This window comes from Podarcis tiliguerta (assembly GCF_965153285.1).
Source record: "Podarcis tiliguerta genome assembly, chromosome: 12".
Taxonomy (NCBI): Eukaryota; Metazoa; Chordata; class Lepidosauria; order Squamata; family Lacertidae; genus Podarcis; species Podarcis tiliguerta.
In genome coordinates, this window is record NC_139545.1 from 53,558,473 (window position 1) to 53,582,604 (window position 24,132).

The window sequence follows — 24,132 nt, forward strand, 5'->3', positions numbered from 1 at the left end:
ACAAAGGGGGGGAAATGAGGGTGCTGTTAGCGTATCATTTATTCTGGTCTCCCAGATAACCTCCCTTCCCGCCATTTGCGTAAAGTCTTTGCTTAGCACCCCAGTCTTCATCCACAACTCTGGAAACCTCACCTGGCCAGAACAGAGAAAAGATGGTCAGATTGACAGTTCTATCTCAACCCTGTGGGTCATGTTGCATGGCTGTTCTTAGTTGGTAAAGTGATTAGTCTTGTTAATTCCGACAATGAACAAGACTCTGGCATGCTAATGAGCTATGCCACCCCCATACAGTCTGTGTTTTTAGACATATCCTAAAAACGGTGTTATTCAAACAAACCTTTGCAATATGAAATCCTTTTTACCAGCCAGTTTCTATTCCTGTTTTGGCTGATGCTGTTATTGATTTTTCTTTCTTTATCTTATTGTAATTTTATGTGCTGTATTCTTATGAAAGGGTGGTCTATAAACATCTCAACAAATTATTATTATTATTATTTATTAAATTTGTAGTCTTGTTGTTGTTGTTTAGTCGTTCAGTCGTGTCCGACTTTTCGTGACCCCATGGACCAGAGCACGCCAGGCACTCCTGTCTTCCACTGCCTCCCGCAGTTTGGTCAAACTCATGCAGGTACCTTCGAGAACACTGTCCAACCATCTCATCCTCTGTCGTCCCCTTCTCCTTGTGCCCTCCATCTTTCCCAACATCAGGGTCTTTTCCAGGGAGTCTTCTCTTCTCATGAGGTGGCCAAAGTCTTGGAGCCTCAGCTTCAGGATCTGTCCTTCCAGTGAGCACTCAGGGCTGATTTCCTTCAGAATGGATAGGTTTGATCTTCTTGCCGTCCATTGGACTCTCAAGAGTCTCCTCCAGCACCCATAATTCAAAAGCATCGATTCTTCGGCGATCAGCCTTGTTTATGGTCCAGCTCTTGCACTACTCATATTAATTCCTTGCTAAAACATTGCCCCTTTCCCTCCCTTCCTCTTCCCAGTGTCAAACTTTAGAGGCAAGATCCTTGGGGCAAAGACCTCTCTTTGTGAATGATGGAAAGCAAAGCATGCATTGACTCCACCATGCCTTTTGTCTCCCCTGGATAGTAGTAGTAGTAATAATAATAATAATAATAATTTATTTATTTATTTATTTATTTATTTATTTATTATTTGTACCCTGCCCATCTGACTGGGTTTCCCCAGCCACTCTGGGCGGCTTCCAACAAAGATGAAAAATACACTAAAATGTCACATATTAAAAACTTCCCAGAACAAGGCTGCCTTCAGATGTCTTCTGAATGTCAGGTAGTTGTTTATCGCTTTGACATCTGATGGGAGGGCGTTCCACAGGGCGGGCGCCACTACCGAGAAGGCCCTCTGCCTGGTTCCCTGTAACTTGGCCTCTCGCAGTGAGGGAACCGCCAGAAGGCCCTCGGAGCTGGACCTCAGTGTCCGGGCAGAACAATGGGGGTGGAGACGCTCCTTCAGGTATACTGGACCAAGGCCGTTTAGGATAGGCAAATTCAATAATGGAGGGGGGCAGTTGGAGTAGCGAGAATGCCTCTAAGTTCATTTACCTTCAACTTTCACTGAAAGGGTAATGCTGGCACCTTCCCTCACTTTTTTGTTGGTATATCGTTCCAGGAACCTTGGCGGCACCAGCTGCTCATGAACATCTGAAAATTAAGTTGTTCAGAGAAAAACATAAAAATGTGACATGGCAATAGTCAGGTAGGACTAAGCTCCACAGAGCTGGGGCTGCTCTCGAGTTCACAGCTTTGAAAGGGCAGCCAAGACCTTTGTCCCCACCAACTCCTCTTGTTTCTTTTCTCACCTCTTCTGGGTTTCTCTTCTTCCTCACCAGGCCCTGCAAAATTGAAAGAACAGCAGCACCGTCAGGTGACAGATCACGTGAGCCCACACCTGCCGTCCAAAATGGTATAGCAAGTGCTAGGCCTCCATTTCCACCAAAGGGGCTTTCATACTGTTGCTAATTTTGAGTGGGATTCGATCACATACCAGCAAATCCAGACTGCACATTTGTAGCTGGCTGAGAGGTCCTGTGCAAGAAGCCTGCTTCTGCAAAATATTGGCCTTTTTGTGATCAGGGGAGTGGCCGGAAAATGCACTGGAAAGTGTGGGGTCAACACTTGTTTGGACACAACATCACCTAACCTCTTCACAACCAAATCAGGATGAATGCTTGTTAAATAACCAACATTGTTTAATCTCCCTTTTGAAATAGGGCAGCCCTAGCCTGGAAGTGATCAACGTGTCTAACAAAGATCCCCATTTCTTTTTTTGGCATCGCATTAGACATCCAGCAAACCCACCAACGATTTGATGGGTCGTGTCCATCTGCTCTAAAGTTGGCATGGCCAACTTTTGAATTCTTGGGTGGTAAGGCTGTTCTCTTCTTTAGAAAGAGATCCGTGAGTCCATTTTGCTACAAATTCAAAGCACTTCATAGGTGGTCAGATTCTTTAAATGGTCCCAGTTACCAATAAGGGTTCAAAACAACAGGACACAAAGATTTGCATTACCTACAAAACCCAAAGAGAGGGTGTCCAATAAAATGTGGAAATTTTAGCTTCTTTGGGGTGGGGGGAATCCCCTTGTAGGAAAATTGTGTGTCAGGAAACTGCCATCGGAGCTGGAGGCGGAGAGAAGGCTCCAGAGGGATGCCGGAGAGGGTCCCAGTAGGGAGAGAGGCAGCCCATCCGCTGGGGAAGGAAATCAGCGTAACACCAGTGGAGAAGGGGGGCAGATGGGGGAATCGGAGAGGTGGCTCCAGCAGAGAGAGTACGGGTACTCCGCTGCCCACACCCTCCCTGCGCAGAAGACTTCCGCGCAGGGAGAGTAGGAGAAGACTGGGCGTCAAACAGCTTTTATGCTGGAAAAGGTTCAAGAAACGCCCACTGATGGATTCTGCCAGCGACTGAGGCAGCCACGAAACTTGAGGCTGTCCAGACAGGGTTCAACCAGGTAACCTAGCCAGGAGTGGCGGCAACTTACGCACGAGCAACCCCTAGAACCATTACATTGTGGATCTGCTTTTTACCAAACAACAATTAAAATTAGAGTAGTGTTGAAGCTATTCACATTTTTTGGGAGGGTGGCCATTTCATATCAAAAAGACTTCCTTTTCACACTGATTTTTTAAATGTGTGCCTTGAGAAAATGTCTACATAATCTACTTTCATTGCCTTTGCCTGCTAGGGTCTACATTCATCTTCGTGACATCAACACACAGCCAAATTACAGGTGAAACTCGAAAAATTATAATATTGTGCTTGATTGGCCAGCAAACTCTCCTGACCTGAACCCCATAGAGAATCTATGGGGCATTGCCAAGAGAAATATGAGAGACATGAGACCGAGCAATGCAGAAGAGCTGAAGGCTGCTATTGAAGCTTCCTGGTCTTCCATAACACCTCAGCAGTGCCACAGGCTGATAGCATCCATGTCATGCCACACTGAGGCAGTAACTGATGCAAAAGGGGCCCAAACCAAGTACTGAGTACATCAGCATGCTTCTGCTTCTCAGAGGTCCAATATTGCTCTATTTGCAATCCTTGTTTTGCTGATTTCATTTAATATGCTAATTTTCTAAGATTGTTAATTTGGGGTTTTCATCAGCTGTATGCCATAATCATCACAATTATAACAAATAAAGGCTTGACATATCTATCTTTTCATGTCATGAGTCTATCTCATATATTAGTTTCACCTTTCAAGTTGAATTGCTGAAATAAATGAACTTTTCCACGATATTCTAATTTTTCGAGTTTCACCTGTATGTAGGAAGAAGATGTGGCTACAAAGTGAAACCATGGCATTTAAGAAGGAGAATATTATCAAAAAATAATGTGAGTGGGGTATGGGAGACAAATGCTATCCTACCATTTTGCTAATTTCTAGCTCAAAAATAAAACTAGATATTTGGTGCACCTCCTGATAACTTTTATTAAGGTGCCCAGGAGCCAGAGAAATTGTTCTGCCAGTTAGCTATCCCTTGTTTTAATTTCAAATTTTGTTTTGCAGGCCACTTGGTACTGGAAAAGCAATATACCATGCTTTTGTTATTCTTGTTGAGAGCGGTAGGCCTCACACACACTTCTGGGCACAACATAAGCCACCATTTCAGCATCACACGGCTAACCTTTGACAAGCAACCTGGCCGCTGAATACGCTGAACCAGCCGAGTTCCTAATAAATACAGAATATTGACCAGCGTCCTGCTTTGTAACGTTGAGAATTTCAAGGGTGTGAAACTCCCTCTTGTCTGTCTTCAAGAGTCGGTCCGATGCATGCAGAGGCTGACCATCTTTGAACCAGTAGAGGCGAGGCTGTGGGTAACCTATGCAGAATAAAGACAGGTAGGAATAGATAAGGCATATCAAAAAGAAAAGTGAGAAGAGATTGGTTAAATTTCCTAGCCCCCATGCTTAGGTCTTTTGAACAATCTTTACAGAACTTTAGCTTATGGTTGCCATCAATTTGATTTTAATTAATTTTTATAATGTTTTTAGAATGTTGCACTATTTTATTGTTGTTAGCCAACCTGAGCCCGGCTTCGGCTGTTGAGGGCGGGATATAAATTAAATTCATTATTATTATTATAACACACATGTACCCCTCCAAGGAAAGAGTAGTAACAATAGGCGCTATTCAGCTAAACAGATTTGCTAACGGAAAGTTAAGCAAAATAGCTTCCCCCCCCCCAGCACCTTCTTTTTAAAAAAGTTTTTATTGGTTATTTTCACATAACAAATTATTTCAACAATTGTATTCCCCCACCATTTTTCCCTCCCCCCTCCCACATACCCCTCCCCCACACAACTTCCCTCAGTTCCTCTTTCTGATTTATTTACATATATTGTTCTCTACATGTTATAAAAATGTAAAAATTTCTATTTTTTCCATCTATTGTGTTAACGAATAAATTGTGCATGTTTATTCAAAACCTGCCAAGGAGTCCAACTTATTTTGTTGCTTTTTTAAGCACTTCATGCTTCCCATTCCTCTTTAAAGTCACAGTTGTCCTTGTCATGTAGTTTGTGCGTCAAAATCCCCGTGCGACAGGGTGAGCTCCCATTGCTCGGTCCCTGCTCCTACCAACCTAGCAGTTCGAAAGCACGTCAAAGTGCAAGTAGATAAATAGGTACCACTCTGGCAGGAAGATAAACGGCGTTTCCATGCACTGCTCTGGTTCGTCAGAAACGGCTTAGTCATGCCGGCCACATGACCCGGAAGCTGTACGCCGGCTCCCTCGGCCAATAAAGCGAGATGAGCGCCACAACCCCAGAGTCGGTCACGACTGGACCTAATGGTCAGGGGTCCCTTTACCTTTACTTTTGCCAATTCCACATAGTCCATCAATTTCTTTTGCCACTGTTCTTTTGTCAGGCCTCCCCAATCACCTTCTGATCTGAGCCCCCCCCCCCCAACTCTCCAGAGCAGATTGTGAAGGTCACAGGAGGCATGGAAAGGAGAAATTTTGTTGTGCAAGCAGAAATCCTTGTACTAGAGTATCTATTTAGCTAGCTGACACCCACTGGGTCATTAATTAGAATATGAACGTACTGAAGAAATGTACTGCAACCTGCTGGTGAAGGGTGGGTAATAAATATAATAATAATCATCATAAATTGTAGATACGTGTTATGAAAAAGTAAGTGGGTTCTGCCAAAAGTTGACACACAGCAGAGGTGGGGCGTTTTGGTTACCTTTCACCTTCAGGTGGAATTTGGCCAAAGCTGCTCCAGGAGCTACATGGATGTCGTGAAGTTCATCTAGAATCTGTGGCAGCTGCTCCTCTTCAGTCATAGATTCCACCCCTTCTTGTTCACGGCTGGTTCAGGCGGGGAGGAATAAATGAAACATTTGACATACAACCCAAAGCTCTGGTGAAAAAACAGCTTCCCATGAGCTGTGGCCAACACAGAAGGTTCCTGTGACTACAATGAGCTGCTGGATAGCTCAGTAAGTAGACCATTAAATTCTTAATTTCAGGGTTGTGGGTTCAAGCCCCACATCAGGCAAAAGATTCCTGCATTGCAGGGGGTTGGGCTAAATAACCCTCGTGGCCCCTTCCAACTCTTTTATATACCAATATTGGCTTTTTACACTAATATTGTGAAGACGTCATGGCCACTGGGCCCACCACCTCCTGGCAAATAGAAGGGGAAGAAATGGAGGCAGTGAGAGATTTTACTTTCTTGGGCTCCATGATCACTGCAGATGGTGACAGCAGCCACAAAATTAAAAAACGCCTGCTTCTTGGGAGAAAAGCAATGACAAACCTAGACAGCATCTTAAAAAGCAGAGACATCACCTTGCCAACAAAGGTCCGTATACTTTAAGCTATGGTTTTTCCAGTAGTGATGTATGGAAGTGAGAGCTGGACCATAAAGAAGGCTGATCGCCAAAGAATGGATGCTTTTGAATTCTGGTGCTGGAGGAGACTCTGGAGAGTCCCGTGGACTGCAAGAAGATCAAACCTATCCATTCTTAAGGAAATCAGCCCTGAGTTCTCAACTGGAAGGACAGATCCACTACTTTGGCCACCTCATGAGAAGAGAAGACTCCCTGGAAAAGACCTTGATGTTGGGAAAGATGGAAGGCACAAGGAGAAGGGGACGACAGAGGACAAGATGGTTGGACAGTGTTCTGGAAGCTACCAGCATGAGTTTGACCAAACTACGGGAGGCAGTGGAAGACTGGAGTGCCTGGCGTGCTCTGGTCCATGGGGTCATGCAGAGTCGGACACGACTAAACAACAACAACATTGTGATGACAGTGTAACGTTTTCCAGTGTGCAGGTGGCGCTTACCTGGAGAGATACCCTTTGGCACTGTAGTAGGATGAAGTTTCTGTTGCATCTGCTGCTGTATCATAGTCTGTACTGGTCACTAAGAAATGAAAAAGGGAAAAATTGAAACATTGTGGGTTGCTTCATGTCAGGCAGTTGTGCAGAGAGGAGGTTGTGCTGGGATCTTGGACCAGTCCTCTGGCAGCATCAGTGGTTTACTCTCAAAATGTACTCCCTGCTGCTTACGCAGCAAAGCGGAAGAAGTGCAAGTGGAGTTACTGAGAGCCCCAGAAGGTGTTATTCAAAAGACCTTTTGGACTGTTCCAACACATTGCAGACAGGGGTAAGGATCCAACTTCTAGGGAGGCTCACAAGAGCACAGGGAGAAAATGTTTGCTGTCCACAAGTTTTTAAAATCCTCCACTGGAAGGCAGTTGCATGTAGGAATCAGGGTGTGTATGTAGCCATAAGTTGGACACTGGGGTCCCTTCCAACTCTACAATTCTGCTTCTATGGCCCCTTCCAACTTTACAATTCTATGATTTTATGTTTCTGTCATAAAATTTTATGTGGGGAGGGGTTGCTGATTATATTTAAGCTGGAAAACAGTGATTGACTGCGGCTTCCCAGTACTTGTTGTTTACTATGATCTGCATACCAGGAGCTTGTTCATGCCTCTCACACAGAAATTTTGTGGTGTGTGGAGTGCCCTGAATGCCTAGCAAACTAGGATTCACCCACAATGAGCATTTGCCTATTTCTAAAATGACAATGATCTCACCATCCTCTTTGAATTTGACAGCCCCCTATTCACTTACTCATGTATGATAGGCCACACTGGTTGTGATGCATTTCACACTTCCTACGTGGAGCTGACCTTGATACTGACCCAGAAACTCCAGCGGGTGCAGAATGCCGCAGCGAGACTCCTTAAGGGGTCCTCGCCGCGGGATCTCATTCACCCTGCGCTATACCAGATGCACTGGCTCCCGGTGGAGTACAGGGTCAGGTTTAAGGTGCTGGTTTTGACCTTTAAAGCCCTATACAGCCCAAGACCCTCATACCTACGGGACCGCCTCTCGTGGTATGTCCCATGGAGGACCTTACGGTCTTCAAATAAAAACATCTTGGAGATCCTGGGCCACAGGGAGGTTAGGCTGGCCTTGACCATTGCCAGGGCTTTTTCGGCCGTGGCCCCAATATGGTGGAACGCTCTGTCCCAAGAGACTAGGGCCCTGAGGGACTTGACATCTTTCCGCAGGGCCTGCAAGACCTTTGGCCAAGGCACAGTCTGACCCCCTCTCTCCTTCTGTAATCCGCATAGAACTCTAACCCAATGGTTGCCATTAATTTGATTCTGAATTGATTTTAGAATGTATTTTAATTAATTGACTGTGTGATTTTATGTACACTGTGCTATTCTTACCTGTTGTTAGCTGCTCTGAGCCCAGCTTTGGCCGGGGAGGGCGGGATACAAATAAAATTATTATTATTATTATTAATTATTATTATTATTCCAGGTCATCATTATTGAACTTGAATATTTCTGTGTCTCAGGGTAATACTCACAGTCCACTCTCAGCTCGGCTTTAGTTGAAGAAACGCCCATGCTGTTTTCAGCCAGACAGCGGTAGACACCCATGTCAAGAGGGACCACAGCAGTAATGATCAGCTGGTGGCAGCCTTCCTGGTCCTCGTTGATCATGTAGTGATCGTCCTCTTCAATAACCCTCCCATCCTTGAACCACCGGATGGTGGGGGTTGGCTTGCCGATAACAACACAGTCAAAACTGACTGGATATCCATCCTGTACTTCTTGGTTTTGAAGTTCAGTTATGAAGATGGGAGCTGGAATTGTTTTGAGGATAATTACAAAAACAGAAATCTACATATTTATGTGGCAATAAAGTATCTGTAGGGACGTGGGTGGCGCTGTGGGTTAAACCACAGAGCCTAGGACTTGTTGATCAAAAAGTCAGTGGTTCGAATCCCCACAACGGGGTGAGCTCCCGTTGCTCAGTCCCTGCTCCTGCCAACCTAGCAGTTCGAAAGCATGTCAAAGTGCAAGTAGATAAATAGCTACCACTCCGGCGGGAAGGTAAACGGCATTTCCGTGCGCTGCTCTGGTTCGTCAGAAGCGGCTTAGTCATGCTGGCCACATGACCCGGAAGCTGTACGCCGGCTCCCTCGGCCAATAAAGCGAGATGAGCGCCGTAACCCCAGAGTCGGCCACGACTGGACCTTATGGTCAGGGATCCCTTTACCTTTACCTTTAAAGTATCTGTAGCTCCCTCCACCCCTCGCTCTATGCATGGTGCCTTTTTTGGTTTTTGGCTTTGGTGCCATGCTAATTTCAAACTGCAGTCTTCTTGTAATCCCAGGTACAAGTGTGACAAGATAAGCACTTCTGCTGTAACTAGACTTCTACTTTTGGGGGAAGGTTCTGGGGTTAAAGACGGGCAACTTCTAACCTTAACCTACTTCAAAAAGGTGATATGATGATAGCCACCAACTTGGGTGGCTGTAAAAGAAGATTAGGGGGAAAATCATGGAGGATCCATAGAGACTATTGGAGGCAGCATACCACTGCATAGCAGACGATGGGAATCACAGGGGGGGAGACACCACTGTTGCACTCAGGTTCTCCAAGACGTGGAGCATATAGTGCATTTTCAGAAGTATCCTTTGGGTTCAATACTTGGGAGAGAGGTTTAATATTATAAATTTTAATAAAAGCAAAGCAGAGCCTGTGGGTTTATGTATTTCCAAGCCCTGTAGCTAAGCAAGTTTGGGAAATCAAATGAGAACTTAATGCACATTGCTCTGAGCTCCTTTGAGGAATAGCAGAATGCAAACATTAACAAGCTGTTAATGAATTAAACAATTCTGATCTCATTCATCTTCAAATCACCATTTCAGGTGGTGCCTGATTATGTCAGGATTTACAGATCTTTGATACTATGGGTGGTATTTGACTAAGCATTACTCAGAGTAGGTCTATTGGAATTAATCGGCCTAACATAATTTCAGTGGGTCTACTTTGAGTATAACTTTGTTGACTACCACCCTGAGATTTCAGGTGTGGATGAAAAAAGGCTGGTCAATTGGGCTCCACCTGACCTGACCTGCATGCGTCACTTACCAGTGTCAGATGTAAGCAAAGGAGGTGGTGGTCTTTTCACCAGGGTTCTCAGTTGCCCTGGGGCAGGAGGTGTGGCTTTCCCAATACGCAGCTCTATCTTCTTGGAGCCTTGATCTAGGATGTCAATCTCAACAGCAATACCCATAGCAGCAAACATTTCTCTAAACCGGCTAGCAGCCGTCTTCGCCTCAGCCATCACTTCAAACTTGATGTAGATGTACCTCTCATCTTCACGGTAGGTCTGGTGGTCAACCACCTCTATCTCTCCCTCGTCAGCACTAACAAAGAGTTCCTCGTCCACGTCCGAAATCTCTGTGGATATTTTTGACTTGAACAGCTTGTGAAGCCTCCTTCCTGCTTTACGGAAGGCATCGTCCAACTCGCTGCCAGAAGAGCTCTCCTCGCTCTCGGGGATCTTTTTGGCAGCCTTGTGTTTCCGTACGGGGGCTTGAGGTGGGACGCCCACCGTCACCTTGGCGCTGTGGGAGGCCTTGCCAAACTTATTGGATACCTCGCAGGTATACTTGCCGACGTCATTCATTTCGAGGCCAGTGACGATCAAGGAGCAAGTCCCGTCGCTGTAATTGTCTATGTGGCAATGGCGCCCGTCCAAAACTTCGACGCCGTCTTTCAGCCAGCGGACCTTCATGTCGGTTTTGCTTTGAGCCACACACTCAAGGTGGAGGGTGCTTCCTGGTTCTCCAAAGAAGTCCTTGAAGGTCTCGGCAAACACTGGGCATTCTTGCTGCTTGATCTCTTTCCGCACTTTGTACCCTTTGAAAGCAGCCTGGATCTTCACAGCTGCATGAGATAACGAAGGGTCGTCCAGATCTCCTTCTACAGCTTCTGGTTCAACAGGCTTAGCAACAGCAGCTGGCTCAGGACCTGCTTTCTCCCACTGCTTAGAGACTTTCACTGCAGAGACAGTCTGGACTTTAGCACTAACGCTGGTCGTGCTCGCCTTTTTGAGGTAGTTAATAAGGGAAGGAGTCCCGGCCCTTGACTCGTCATCTGAACTGGTGACAGAGAAGTCTGCTTCTCCTGCTTTAGCCGACTCATCACAAGTAGAGTATTCCTCCGAGTAGTACTGAATGATCTCAGCTTCTTCCTTCCTCTGTTTCTGACGTTTGTCATCCTCTTCTGGCAATTCGCTGATGGAATCCAGAGTTGGCTCCCGACTCATCCTGCGCTTTTTGGCAAGAGCCTCCCATAGGAGGTGGAGGTCACCCTCCTGAGCAGCTTCAGGTGGTAAACTGGGTTGCATCTGGTCGTCTGCTATCTCGCCAAGCTCCTCAGGCTTGAGGGTTTTCTCAGTGGCCTCTTTTAACATGGACACAGTTGACACTAAGAGAAACAGAAGAGTACAGTTTCATGGTTGCACCAAGGAGCACCAGGACGACCAGATTAACATCAAGATACAATCCTGCGTCTTTGAGAGCTATATAATGTCATATTATATAGCATGTAAACATCTTAGAAGGTTGATGGAGTAGTTCCAAAAAATTACATTTTGGGAGACAATGCATACCCATAAGTTCAGCAAAACCAATTTTTCTTTCTATTGCTATCGCTTACTGCAAATGAATAAAAAAAAGGAAAGAATCAAATTACCATGAATGGGGGAAGAAATTTGATTCAGGCCTCATTTGAAGCAGAATCGCATTCACACTTTCTGAAACGATATGTGGACTCAGCCATGGCTACCCTTAGAAATTTGCACTTTCCCTATGCAGTTTGCCAACCAAACAATGTTTACCAAAATGCATATATTAGGAGAAATTGCTTACAAAAGGTGTGTACATTAGTCAAAACTGCATATAAAAATGTCTTTATTAGGAGAAATTCACACTAAAAGGCTGATGAATTTCCAAGAGGATTTTTTTCCTCTGGAAAAAATGCAAATGACTGTAAAATATGGAGAGCTGTGACTTGAAAAATGAGAAATTAAGAAATTTTCTGTTTCGGCAGATCCTTCCATCCCTAGCATGGATAATGCAATTATGTGCCAGACACACACCTTAGTATGCTTTGGGCACATTTTATTATGTCCATATATTTATACATAGATATAAGTGCTCTGGTGTTAGATGATGTCTGGTTTAGAAACACTTTCAATAAGTAATATAAAATAAATTTCAAAAGCAGAGTTGGCACTGGGGTGTTGCAGAGAACCCGGCAACGGCTTAGGCAAGTGCATCCTCACTTTCCGCCACAGCTATGCACATTGACACAACTTTATTAAGGGGTGGGGTTTTATGCTGAGCTGAAACTACTCAGTATTTGTGAACATTTTCTATAGTGTCAAAACATGCCCCCTTTAATGGTTCTAGGGGTTGCTCGTGCGTAAATCGGCTCCACACCTGGGTGGGTTGCCTGAGTGAACCCTTTCTGTCTGGACAGCCACTCGCCCGTGGCTGTCTCAATTGCTGGCAGAATCCGTTAGTGGGCGTTTCTTGAACTTCTTCCAGCATAAAAGTTCTTTGATGCCTAGTCTCCGCCTACTCTCCCTGCGCGGAAGCCTTCTGCGCAGGGAGGGTGTGGACATCGGAGGACCCATGCTCTCCCCGCTGGTCCCCGGCGAGGAGTCTTGGAGCCACCTTGCCGATTCCCCCATCTGCCCCCCTTCTCCACTGGTGCTACGCTGATTTCCTTCCCCAGAAGATGTGCTGCTTCTCTCCCTCCCGGGACGCTCTCCGGAATCCCTCTGGAGCCCTCCCTCTCCTTCTGGCTCCGATGGCAGTTCCCTGACACCCCCTTTTACAGTTATTTTTCAGCACTCTTTGAGAAAATCTTCACCCAATAAGTTTATGCTGCCTTTGCTCTACATTGCCCTCCCTTGTGTTCAGTGACATACAGTGGTACCTCGGGTTAAGTACTTAATTCATTCCAGAGGTCCATTCTTAACCTGAAACTGTTCTTAACCTGAAGCACCACTTTAAATAATGGGGCCTTCTGCTGCTGCCGCGCCGCCGGAGCACGATTTCTGTTCTCATCCTGAAGCAAAGTTCTTAACCCGAGGTACTATTTCGGGGTTAGTGGAGTCTGTAACCTGAAGCGTATGTAACCCGAGGTACCACTGTATTCACAAAGTAACATCCGAGAGGCTAACACAGCATTATGATAGAGCAGTCTTTGCAAATCTGGTGCCCTCCAAATATTTTGGAGTACATCTGACATCATGCAGCACAGTAGGAAGCTGTGTTGGGAGATGGGAGGAATTGTCCGTAACACCTGGATGAAACCAAGTCAGCAAAGAGAAACAATAACATGGAACGTGGGTGGCGCTGTGGGTAAAACCTCAGCGCCTAGGACTTGCCGATCGTCAGGTTGGCGGTTCGGATCCCCGCGGCAGGGTGCGCTCCTGTCGTTCGGTCCCAGCACCTGCCAACCTAGGAGTTCGAAAGCACCCCCAGGTGCAAGTAGATAAATAGGGAACACATACCAGTGGGAAGGTAAACGGCGTTTCCGTGTGCTGCGCTGGCTCGCCAGATGCAGCTTGTCATGCTGGCCACGTGACCCGGAAGTGTCTCCGGACAGCGCTGGCCCCCGGCCTCTTAAGTGAGATGGGCGCACAACCCCAGAGTCAGACACGACTGGCCCGTACGGGCAGGGGTACCTTTACCTTTACCTTAAACAAACATGGTTTTCCCAGTAGTGATGCATGGAAGTGAGAGCTGGACCATAAAGAAGGCTGATCGCGGAAGAATGGATGCTTTTGAACTATGGTGCTGGAGGAGACTCTTGAGAGTCCCATGAACTGCAAGAAGATCAAACCTATCCATTCTGAAGGAAATCAGCCCTGAGTGCTCACTGGAAGGACAGATCCTGAAGCTGAGGCTCCAATACTTTGGCCACCTCATGAGAAGAGAAGACTCCCTGGAAAAGACCCTGATGTTGGGAAAGATGGAGGGCAGAAGGAGAAGGGGACGACAGAGGACGAGATGGTTGGACAGTGTTCTCGAAGCTACAAACATGAGTCTGACCCAACTGCGGGAGGCAGTGGAAGACAGGAGTGCCTGGCGTGCTCTGGTCCATGGGGTCACGAAGAGTCGGACACGACTAAACAACTAAACAACAACAACAACAACAACAACAAAAAACCCTGAACACTGAAATGGTTTTCAGAATAAATTCCAAGACCACTTTTAGACGGGGGTGGTTACTAAAGCAGTGAAAATGATGGTGCAAATGTACCTTCGACAGAAAGTTTGGCAGATGTTTTGACGTCAGGAGAGGCCATGCAGGTATACGATCCTTGATCTTCAGCTTTAAAGCCATGAATGATGAGGGTCTGTTTTTTGCCTTCTGACATGAGTTCGTACTTCCCGCCTGGTTGGATTGGTTTTCCTTCTTTGAGCCAAACAACCTCTTTGGTTTCTTTGGACAATTCGCACTCTAAACGTGTCTTCTCCCCTTCCACGGCAGACTTATCGGCCAAAGGTCGAGTGATTGCAGTCACTGCAGCCGGCTCTGGAATGGGAGACATCAAGACCAATGGGCTTACGTCATACAATTCTCCTTTTGTGCTTCAACAAGCAAAGCGACAAAGAAGAAGGGATAACCAGCACACACAAAAAAGTGAGACAAATGTCTGAGTGTTCCCTTGTTTCCAGGACTAGGTTTTACATGGACCACCAGTGCAGCGTCTTAGCATGGGACTGGAAATATAACAGAATGTTTCAGTTTGTAATAATCTCTCTGGTCTGCATCCTTCATCTCTGACCCCACAGAAGTGTATATCAAAGAGGGACTAAAATGCAAACGTTGCTTTGCAGAAGGTGCAGTAGCTGTGATGATGGCAGCGGTTTCACAAGTGCGCCATATGGAACCTACAGAAATCTTGACTTCCGTAGGGTTTTAGAAGCAGCCTTGGACTTCAACATCCCATATTCACCAACATACCAACATCTTATATTGCTTCATTGGTAACATAAGGGGGGAAATGGCTATTACTTATACTTAATCTGAGCACACCACAAGGGTTTCTGATTAGGCGTTTGGCTATGCAATGTTGAATGTTATCTATTAAATCTGCTCCAATCTAACTCCCCTTTGTTATTGTTTTTGTTTAAACCCATTCAAGAACTTGTACAATGACCACAAACAATGAACCATATGTTGCAGATAATACTGCAAATTTATTGTTCTATTTTTATGATATACTTCTACTAGTACTACTACTACTAATAATTTTATTCTTTGTAAAGGTAAAGGGACGCCTGACCATTAGGTCCAGTCGTGGCTGACTCTGGGGTTGCAGCGCTCATCTCGCTTTATTGGCCAAGGGAGCCGGTGTACAGCTTCCGGGTCATGTGGCCAGCATGACTAAGCCACTTCTGGCAAACCAGAGCAGCGCACGAAAATGCCGTTTACCTTCCCACCAGAGTGGTACCTATTTATCTACTTGCACTTTGACGTGCTTTCGAACTGCTAGGTTGGCAGGAGCAGGGACCTAGCAACAGGAGCTCACCCTGTTGCGGGGATCCGAACCGCTGACCTTCTGATTGGCAAGTCGTAGGCTCTGTGGTTTAACCCACAGCGCCACCCGCGTCCCTTTATTATTTGTACCCTGCCCATTTGACAGGGTTGCCCCAGCCACCTCTGGGCAGCCCCCAACATATATAAAAGCATCATAAAACATTAAACATTAAAAAAACCTTCCCTATACAGGGCTGCTTTCAGATGTCTTCTAAAGGTTGTATAGTTACATGCTTATCTCCTTGACAGGACATGAGAAGACTTGGTCTATTTATTTGTATCATTCATCATCCTTATGATCCTTGTTTATAAAACCCCATAAAAAGAAGAAGTAGCCAAGAAAGCCATGAAAACATATCACCAATTTTATCTTTGAAGTCTTCATTAGAAGAGATAAATAGATGTTGCAGAAATTGGTTATATGAAGACAGTGTCACAGCCCCACTAAGTTGTGAAGGATCATGCTTTTACTTCACAGTGGTGTGTTAGTCTTTTAGCACACTGCTGCCAAAATGTTGCATGTAGCTCTTGTTAGGGAAAATACACATGCAGCCTTGTGGAGATGGGACAGTCATAAGCATGGGGAGGCAATAGAGACCACAATACAGAAATGAGTTCAAATTGGGCATGAACTTAGAACGTGAGACATTGTGTGTGTGTGTGTGTGTGTGTGTGTGTGTGTGTGTGTATTTCCCCCCACCATGAATTTTCAGGAGTACAGTCAAACCTCCGCTCTCGAACAGCTCAGTTTTTGAACGATTCAGCTCCTGAACGCTGAAAACCCAGAAGTAAATGCTCTGGTTTTCGAACATTTTTTGGAAGCCGAACATCTGACGCAGCTTCTGCTTGAGTGCAGGAAGCTCCTGCAACCAATCAGATGCCGCGCCTTGGTTGTCAGAAGTTTTGGAAGCTGAATGGGCTTCCGAAATGGATTACGTTTGACAACTGAGGTTTGACTGTAACAAGCTATAGCCAGAATATGGTAGAGTGGGGAGCAGAGGGCTCGTCCTTCAAATCCAATTCAATTCAATGCCTGGCTTGCCCACGACATTTACATAATGCAGAACCTGAGTGTGGAGCTTGCCTACAAATTGCTGAAAAGTAAAAAGATCCTTCGGGCAAAGCTCACATGCCATGCAAGATGCTGAGCTGTAGAGCTACTCTGGGGACAGCAGAGGGGTCCTCTAATTCTCACCTAGCTGCACGCTTTGAGGCAAATGCACTGGCTTCCCAGCCCCCGCTTTGCTGACAGCTGAAATGCGGAATCTGTACGTCTTGCCTGCTGTGAGATTGTCCACTACAAACTCTGTGCTTGGGATAACTCCGGTGCCGCATGGCTGCCAGTCACTGCCTGGGCTTTTCATTTCGACACGGTAGCCTATGAGGTCAGCACCCCCGTTGTTGAGCGGCTTGAACCAGGACAAGGTGACCGAGTGGCTGGTCTTACTTATGATCTCCGGTTCCTCAGGAGGGTCAGGGAGGGCTGAAGGCACAACAGAGTTCCAGGCATGTATAAAAGTAGTGCTGCATCTTAGAAGTATGGCAACACATTCAAGACAGTCCCGGGGCCGTAAGAGCTAGCTGCTAGGGGCTGAGGTCCCTTCGCACACACCCAATAAAATATTTGATGGGACCACCCGCCGCCCAAGTTGATGCGCATTGCCATTCAAATGGTGCGCACGCACCATGTCTCATGATCGATTATGCAAGGCGGGATTTACCTGCCTCCCCACATATATTTTTTTTCGAGTTGGTACCCCTGCCCAGTGCTGAGTGGGAGGCAGGTCAGACCAATGAGAGCCCTAAGGTAAAGTTAAAGGGACCCCTGACCATTAGGTCCAGTCATGACCGACTCTGGGGTTGCGCGCTCATCTCGCTCTATAGGCCAAGAGAGCCGGCGTTTGTCTGCAGACAGCTTCTGGGTCATGTGGCCAGCATGGCTAAGCCGCTTCTGGTGAACCAGAGCAGCGAACGGAAACGCCGTTTATCTTCCTGCCAGAGCGGTCCCTATTTATCTACTTGCACTTTGACGTGCTTTCGAACTGCTAGGTTGGCAGGAGCAGGGATTCGAACCGCTGACCTTCTGATCGGCAAATCCTAGGCTCTGTGGTTTAACCCACAGCGCCACCCGCGTCCCTAGAGCCCTAGACCTGGCCAATTGTTAACACCAGGCCTGCTTATGATAGGTACATTGTCACAGCTACATCCAAGATGCTCCAGCCCTACAAAAGCTAGCCCAGACCTCCTTTACAGAATGCTGCTGGGTGATCAATGCCAAAACATGGCTTAAGTCAGAAGAACATCATTCTACAGGGGTTGCAGCTCAGCAGGGAATCTCAGAAATGCTCTGCATCTTACCACAAACATGGGGCAGCAAACCAAGTCCTCAACAGCCACAAGTGCTTGAGAACTTTTCAAATCAAACAGCAGCATCATGTTAAGTCTAATGATGCTCCAGAGAAAATACCACCAGAAGTGGTTTTTTTAAAAAACAAATCAACATCATTATTCTACTAAATATAATTCTGGCTTTGTTAGGATGTCAGCAAACCAAGGCACAATCGAATTTTCAATCTGATTTGTTGGAATCGGAACAAATCTTTTGAAAAGCGATATAACGCGTGAGCCACTGTGGTGCTTTGGTGGATGATCAGAACAGCGAACGTTCTGAATTTACAGCAGTACTTATCATGCAGAAAGTTACACTCAGGACAACAAGATTAAAAATCTCATTGATGTGACGTTCCACCAAGCATAGAAAGAGTGGCACTATTGTGAGGCCCCACAATAAAGCTTAATGATGCTAAATCAGAGCTAGAATCATCAGGAACTTGGATTCTCCCAACCTACCTATGACAGATAACTTAGCTGTCGCAATGGCATCCCTTGCAGCAAAGGTCACCTCTCCAGAGTGATGCAGTTGAGCTTTCTTCAGTATGAGTTTGTAGCTGTTTCCTTCTGCCTGGATCCTCCAGTTTTCATCTGCTTGGATATCCACATCATTAATATACCAAGCAACTTCGTTGACTGGAACGGCTTCACTTAAAACACAGGTGAAGGTTGCCTGGTCCCCAGCAGTAACTGTGGTGTCAGTGATTGGCTCCAAGAATTCCAGACGCCATCCTGAAATTATGACGAAATGCATGAGCGATGCCTTCAAAGCAAGGAAGGGAAAGTTGCGAGTTAAGTGCACAGCAGGGGTAGGAAAGCTGTGACCTTCAGATGTTGGTGACTCCAATTCCCAGCAGCCCAACCATCAGGGTGATTGTCATCAGGGATGATGGGGTTTGTTGTCCAGCAACATCCTGCAGGTCCAGGGATTTCCAAGACCTGCCCTTTTGAGTTTCTTAGTGTCCAGATCACTTGCTCAGCTCTTGGGCTCAGCACACTTTGTCTCAGCTCCTGCTCCCAGACTCTAGCTCAAGGAAACAGGGTTATGTGGCTGGAGCCCATAACATTGCTTCTTCTCACACCAGTTTCTAGGATGAGTGACATCAGTGTGAAGAACTGGGATTCCTTCTGCAAGATGCTTCTACATTCCAAAGAAAATGGGAAGCGGGGAATCAATCCAGAGAATGCAATCGGTACTCACTGCTGGTGCTAGTGCTTTCAGTGTGTGTATGATACACAATTATTTGAATTCTGGTGCTGGAGGAGACTCTTGAGAGTCCCATGGTCTGCAAGAAGATCAAACCTATCCATTCTGAAGGAAATCAGCCCTGAGTGCTCCCTGGAAGGACAGATCCTGAAGCTGAGGCTCCAATACTTTGGCTACCTCGTGAGAAGAGAAGACTCCCTAGAAAAGACCCTGATGTTGGGAAAGATGGAGGGCACAAGGAGAAGGGGACAACAGAGGATGAGATGGTTGGACAGTGTTCTCGAAGCTACCAGCATGAGTTTGACCAAACTGCGGGAGGCAGTGGAGGACAGGAGTGCCTGGCGTGTTCTGGTCCATGGGGTCACAAAGATTCGGGCACGACTAAACGACTAAACAACAACATGATGCACAATAGATTATGCCCCATTTGAATTGTGTCTTCTTTACATTGAAATGAACCCACCCACCCCCAACAACATAGAAAACATGGGATAACTTGACCCAACAACCCCCTCCTCCTTAAACGCACAACCAAAACTCACTGCAACCAACTGTGCTCTGGGCTCTCCAACCTCTTGTACCACCAACAGAAACAAACAAACAAACAACCTATCTGCCTGACACTCACACAAAACTCTGCATGTACACTATGCAGAAGTATGAAATATCATTACCTCCCTTCTCTCTCCCCACAACCTCACAATCCCTATGACAGCAGTGTCTCACACCGAATGCAATTGACCTGTAGAAAGCACTCTATTAATTGAAAACAGAGACCTATGTTATACGCACCATGGAAATCTTTCAATAAAAACAAATTTAGAAAGAAAAACAAAAGAACAGGATGGAATAACATAATGACGATATAATGTATGTCATTTCATCACAGCAGACAGCAAGTTTTTGGCAGAAGGTGAACTGCAGCAGAACTAAGGCGGAGCCGCATGGGACAAATACAGGGAAGGATGTGAAAAGATGCCTTCGTACATCCCTACCCAGGGCTCCAACGTTACTTGCAGAGCACAGGGAAGAGTGGTCCTATAGGAGCTCCCATACTGAAAAGGTACTACCAGATGGGGTCCAGTTGCATACATCTCATTTGTTCATTACTCTGAGTCTAGTAACTTTCAGAAAAAGGACAGAGGATGACAGAGAATGGAAGGAACAACGATATGTTATCTGGGTCAGTAGGCTTGTGGTTATGGTGCAATAGTATGATACTACCTTTTACAGTTAGGAATGCAGACGAAGCTACGTCACCGGTCTGGAAAGTCACTTGGCAGCTGTCATGGGGCGTGAGGTTCTTCAGGAGAAGGAGGTGCCGGAGACCATTTTCAAAATAAACCATCTCAATGTTTTCAGAGGTTTTGGCTGGCTCATCGTCAATCAGCCAGTTATAGTTGTAGCACTCAGGTTTTGAAAGGTAGCACTCAAACAGAGCTTCACCCCCTTCCATCGCATCAACGTTCTCTAAGCCCTGGACGATGGTGTTCTTGGCTGTTGGAAAGGTGTTTTTTAAAAAAATAAATTCACAATTAATCACTGAGTTTACACATCTGAACATTGCATAGAAAATCGAAATAGGAGATCAGATATTGGTTGAATACAATTCCTTAGGTCAGAGGTTCTTAAACAGTGGTCTTCAGACCACAGGTGGTCTACTAGTTCTATACAGGTGATCTATATCTCTCCCATTACTGAAGAAGCTAACAAAGCTTTGACCTCGAGCCTGTGATTTTCATAAACAGCAAAGATGTTAGCACCGAAGGAAAAATGTTAAAATGTGAGTTATGTATATGCTTTGATTTGTCAAACAACAAAACTTTACAAACTCGTCCACTGAGGGCCCCCCCCCCAAGCAATTTGGTCAATCGATGGTGGGTGAAATTTGAGAGCCATTAACTTAGACTTTCAATACAATCTTCATTTAAAACACAGCAGTCATTGTGCAGTGGCTGAAGAGCTCTAAAACGATGGAATGTTCTGTTTGATGACCCAGCAAAGAGTTACATAATCAACTGATCTGTAATGTCAACATAAGGGCAGTGCAACTCAGGAAAAGCATAAGAAGCTGCATCAGGCCAAAGAACCATCTAGTCCAGGAAGAGACACCATGAGCCTGGCAGCTGTGAAGCCATCAACCTGGATGGCTTTAAAGGAAGATTAGACAAATTCATGAATGACAAGGCTCTCAATGGCTACTACTCATGGTGGCTCTGCTCTGCTAACACAGCTGAAGGCAGTAATGGTTCTGAATGCCGGTCGCTGGAGACTACAGGAAGGAAGAGTTGCTGTTATGTTCATGTGCTGCTTGAGGATTTCCCCACAGGCATCTGGTTGGTCACTGTGAGAACAGGATGCTGGACTAGATGGGCCATTAGCCTCATCTAGCAGTCTCTAGAGCCAGTGTGGTGTAGTGGTTAAGAGCAGTGGACTCATAATCTGGTGAACTGGGTTCGTGTCCCTGCTCCTCCACATGCAGCTGCTGGGTGACCTTGGGCTAGTCACACTTCTCTGAAGCTCTCAGCCCCACTCACCTCACAGAGTGTTTGTTGTGGGGGAGGATGGGAAAGGAGTATGTTAGCTGCTTTGAAACTCCTTCGGGTAGTGATAAAGCGGGATATCAAATCCAAACTCTTCTTCTTCTTCTTATGTCAAGCATTCTGTACTCACAGTGGCCAAGCAGGTGGCCATGGCAAGCCAACAAGCAGGACCTGAGCGCAGCAACAGCACTCTCCACTTCCAGGAACTGGTATAACAGAGGCATACTGCTTTGATGAGGCAGGGTGAGGCGCCCACCTCAAACAGAGGAAGCCCAAGAGATGCCACCTGCCTCATCTCCACAGCCCAGCCCACCAGCAGAGAAATGGCATTGGCAGCGGTTTCCTGTGAGATGTCACTGGAATCTTGCAAGATCTCACAGCAGCAAGGGAGGAAGGGATGGAGTCCAGTTTTGCCAGAAGCAGCTAAACAGGATGCGCCATCTCTGGGCAAGCAGAATATAGCCATCATGACTCATAGACATTGAAAGCCTTCTCCTCTGGGAATTTATCTAATCCTTCTTCAAAGCCATCCGAGCCTGTGGCTTCACAGCTGCCAGGCTCATGGTGCCTCCTGCTTTTTAAAAAATGTGCTTTATTGATTTTAAGTTACAAGCGAATTAGCTGCAAAGTCAAGAGAAACTAAAAATGTCAGCAATAAGCCATAATATCATCATCAACAACAAGAAGTCAGAGTACAGAGCCATCACAAAAAAGGGAAAATATAACAGTAGTGGTTCAATAAAAACTCGTGAAAACACTTTTAAAATGGTGCACTGGTGGTACATGCAACCTGCAAAACTGCATAAAATCAGTCAAAATATCTCTCCATTATGCTGGCAAGATTGCAGACTTCCTGGTGCCTCCTCCTTAATTCAGTCCAGGGCAAACTTGGGTTCAGAAATTCAAAGGGGACAGAAACTGTCAGGATTGCACACTGCCATTGCTATAGGTGGCAATGGTGAACGGCTCGTGAACCATCTCAGTGCAGGACTATTGAAAGACGAAATGACAACATCAAAATAAACGAGACACAGTGGTACCTCGCAAGACGAATGCCTCGCAAGACGAAAAACTCGCAAGACGAAAGAGTTTTTTGTTTTTTGAGTTCCTTCGCAAGACGAATTTCCCTATGGGCTTGCTTTGCAAGACGAAAACATCTTGCGCCTTTTTCTTAAAACCGTCAATGCATTCCTATGGGAAACCGTCAATGCATTTCCTGTGGGAAACCGTGCTTCGCAAGACGAAAAATTCAGAAGACGAAAAAACTCACAGAACGAATTAATTTCGTCTTGCGAGGCACCACTGTACTGTTTGTTTGTTTTCCTTTTGCAATATGAGACATGTGAAACAATTCCATATCTCCTCCTAACCCTCACCAAAGTTTATGCATTGACCTGTGGCAGCTGACAATAAAAATCCTTCTCCCAATACGGAGATTTCCCAAATTGATCCTATTATGTGCAAAAGCAATATACATGGGTAATGTGAACTGCGCCATTGTGGATTGCATAATTCCAAGTAGCTGTTAATGCACAGAATAGCACAAAATATATTTTCCCCTCTCTTGTCATTATGGACACCTCACTTTTACTGATTTTACTTTTAAAATGTTATGGCCCACTTTCTCACAGGCTCAGAGCAATCAACAGGCACCCGATAGAAATAACATAGTTAAACAACTGTAAAAACAAAATTGGAATAATAATAATAATAATACCACCACATTGCTAATAGCAACCAAATAAGATTAAGCAAAGAGCAATATAAGTGTATTAAGCAACAGTATCAGAAGTCTGAGCCCTGGGTAAATGTAGACTAATATAATCAAAGGCAGTATTTATATTTAGCACTTATGAAACACTTTAGGGTACTCAAAGCATTTCACATTTATTTTATTTTCAGTTATCCTTACAACAACCCTGTAAGGTAGGCAAGTATTACTTTCCCCCTTTTGCAGTTGGGGAGGTTTAAGTTCAGGCAGGGACGTACCTAAGCCCACCCTAGCAAAGTTCATAACTGATGTGAGAATTAAAATAGCAGGGTGGCTCCTCAGCTCTCAGCTTACACCCAGAGCCATAACATTACAACAGACCTTTAATTATCCAAAACGACTTTCATTAGATTTTGCATGAACAGGCAGTCCTAAATTAAAGGCAGTATGTGGAAATGAAAAAAGGCATGTTGGGAAAGTGTTGGAAAGAGGTGCCCTGGGGTATTGTTTCAAAGCTTTTGCAAAGACCATGTTTCACATCATCCCAGCAGCAGGTAAGACTCAGTCCCAGAGGCCACATAAAATTGCTAACTAGGGATGGAAGGGAAATTTGGCTTGGTTTCCGTTTTCATGCAAACCTACCTAATATGTGCTTCCTGGGGGAAAACACATGAACCAAAATATAGCTATCCTTTAAATTTTGCGCTTCTCCAAATTTTGCGATGCAGTTCTCCCGCCAAATATTGTGTGTCAAAATCTGTACATTATGGGGGAGGGGATAAGCATTATAATGTATATAGTGAAAAAAATATACTCAGCTAACTTATATTAAGGTAAACTGCTTGCAAAAATGTG

At 45.5% G+C, this 24,132-nt stretch overlaps 1 protein-coding gene across 1 annotated transcript in view; it reads right to left on the reverse strand.

Moving 5' to 3' along the window:
- Window positions 1–24,132, reverse strand: part of OBSCN (obscurin, cytoskeletal calmodulin and titin-interacting RhoGEF) — a 263,533-nt gene that overhangs the window by 100,782 nt on the left and 138,619 nt on the right. Inside the window, exons 61-71 of the mRNA XM_083405850.1 lie at window positions 20,248–20,520; window positions 18,276–18,548; window positions 16,621–16,908; window positions 14,142–14,417; window positions 9,948–11,291; window positions 8,375–8,653; window positions 6,827–6,905; window positions 5,721–5,845; window positions 4,154–4,351; window positions 1,826–1,858; window positions 1,569–1,667 (exon numbers count right to left, since the gene is read on the reverse strand). Of these exons, the coding sequence (XP_083261976.1) occupies window positions 1,569–1,667; window positions 1,826–1,858; window positions 4,154–4,351; window positions 5,721–5,845; window positions 6,827–6,905; window positions 8,375–8,653; window positions 9,948–11,291; window positions 14,142–14,417; window positions 16,621–16,908; window positions 18,276–18,548; window positions 20,248–20,520 (3,267 nt within the window). The remainder of the gene's footprint in view (window positions 1–1,568; window positions 1,668–1,825; window positions 1,859–4,153; window positions 4,352–5,720; window positions 5,846–6,826; window positions 6,906–8,374; window positions 8,654–9,947; window positions 11,292–14,141; window positions 14,418–16,620; window positions 16,909–18,275; window positions 18,549–20,247; window positions 20,521–24,132) is intronic.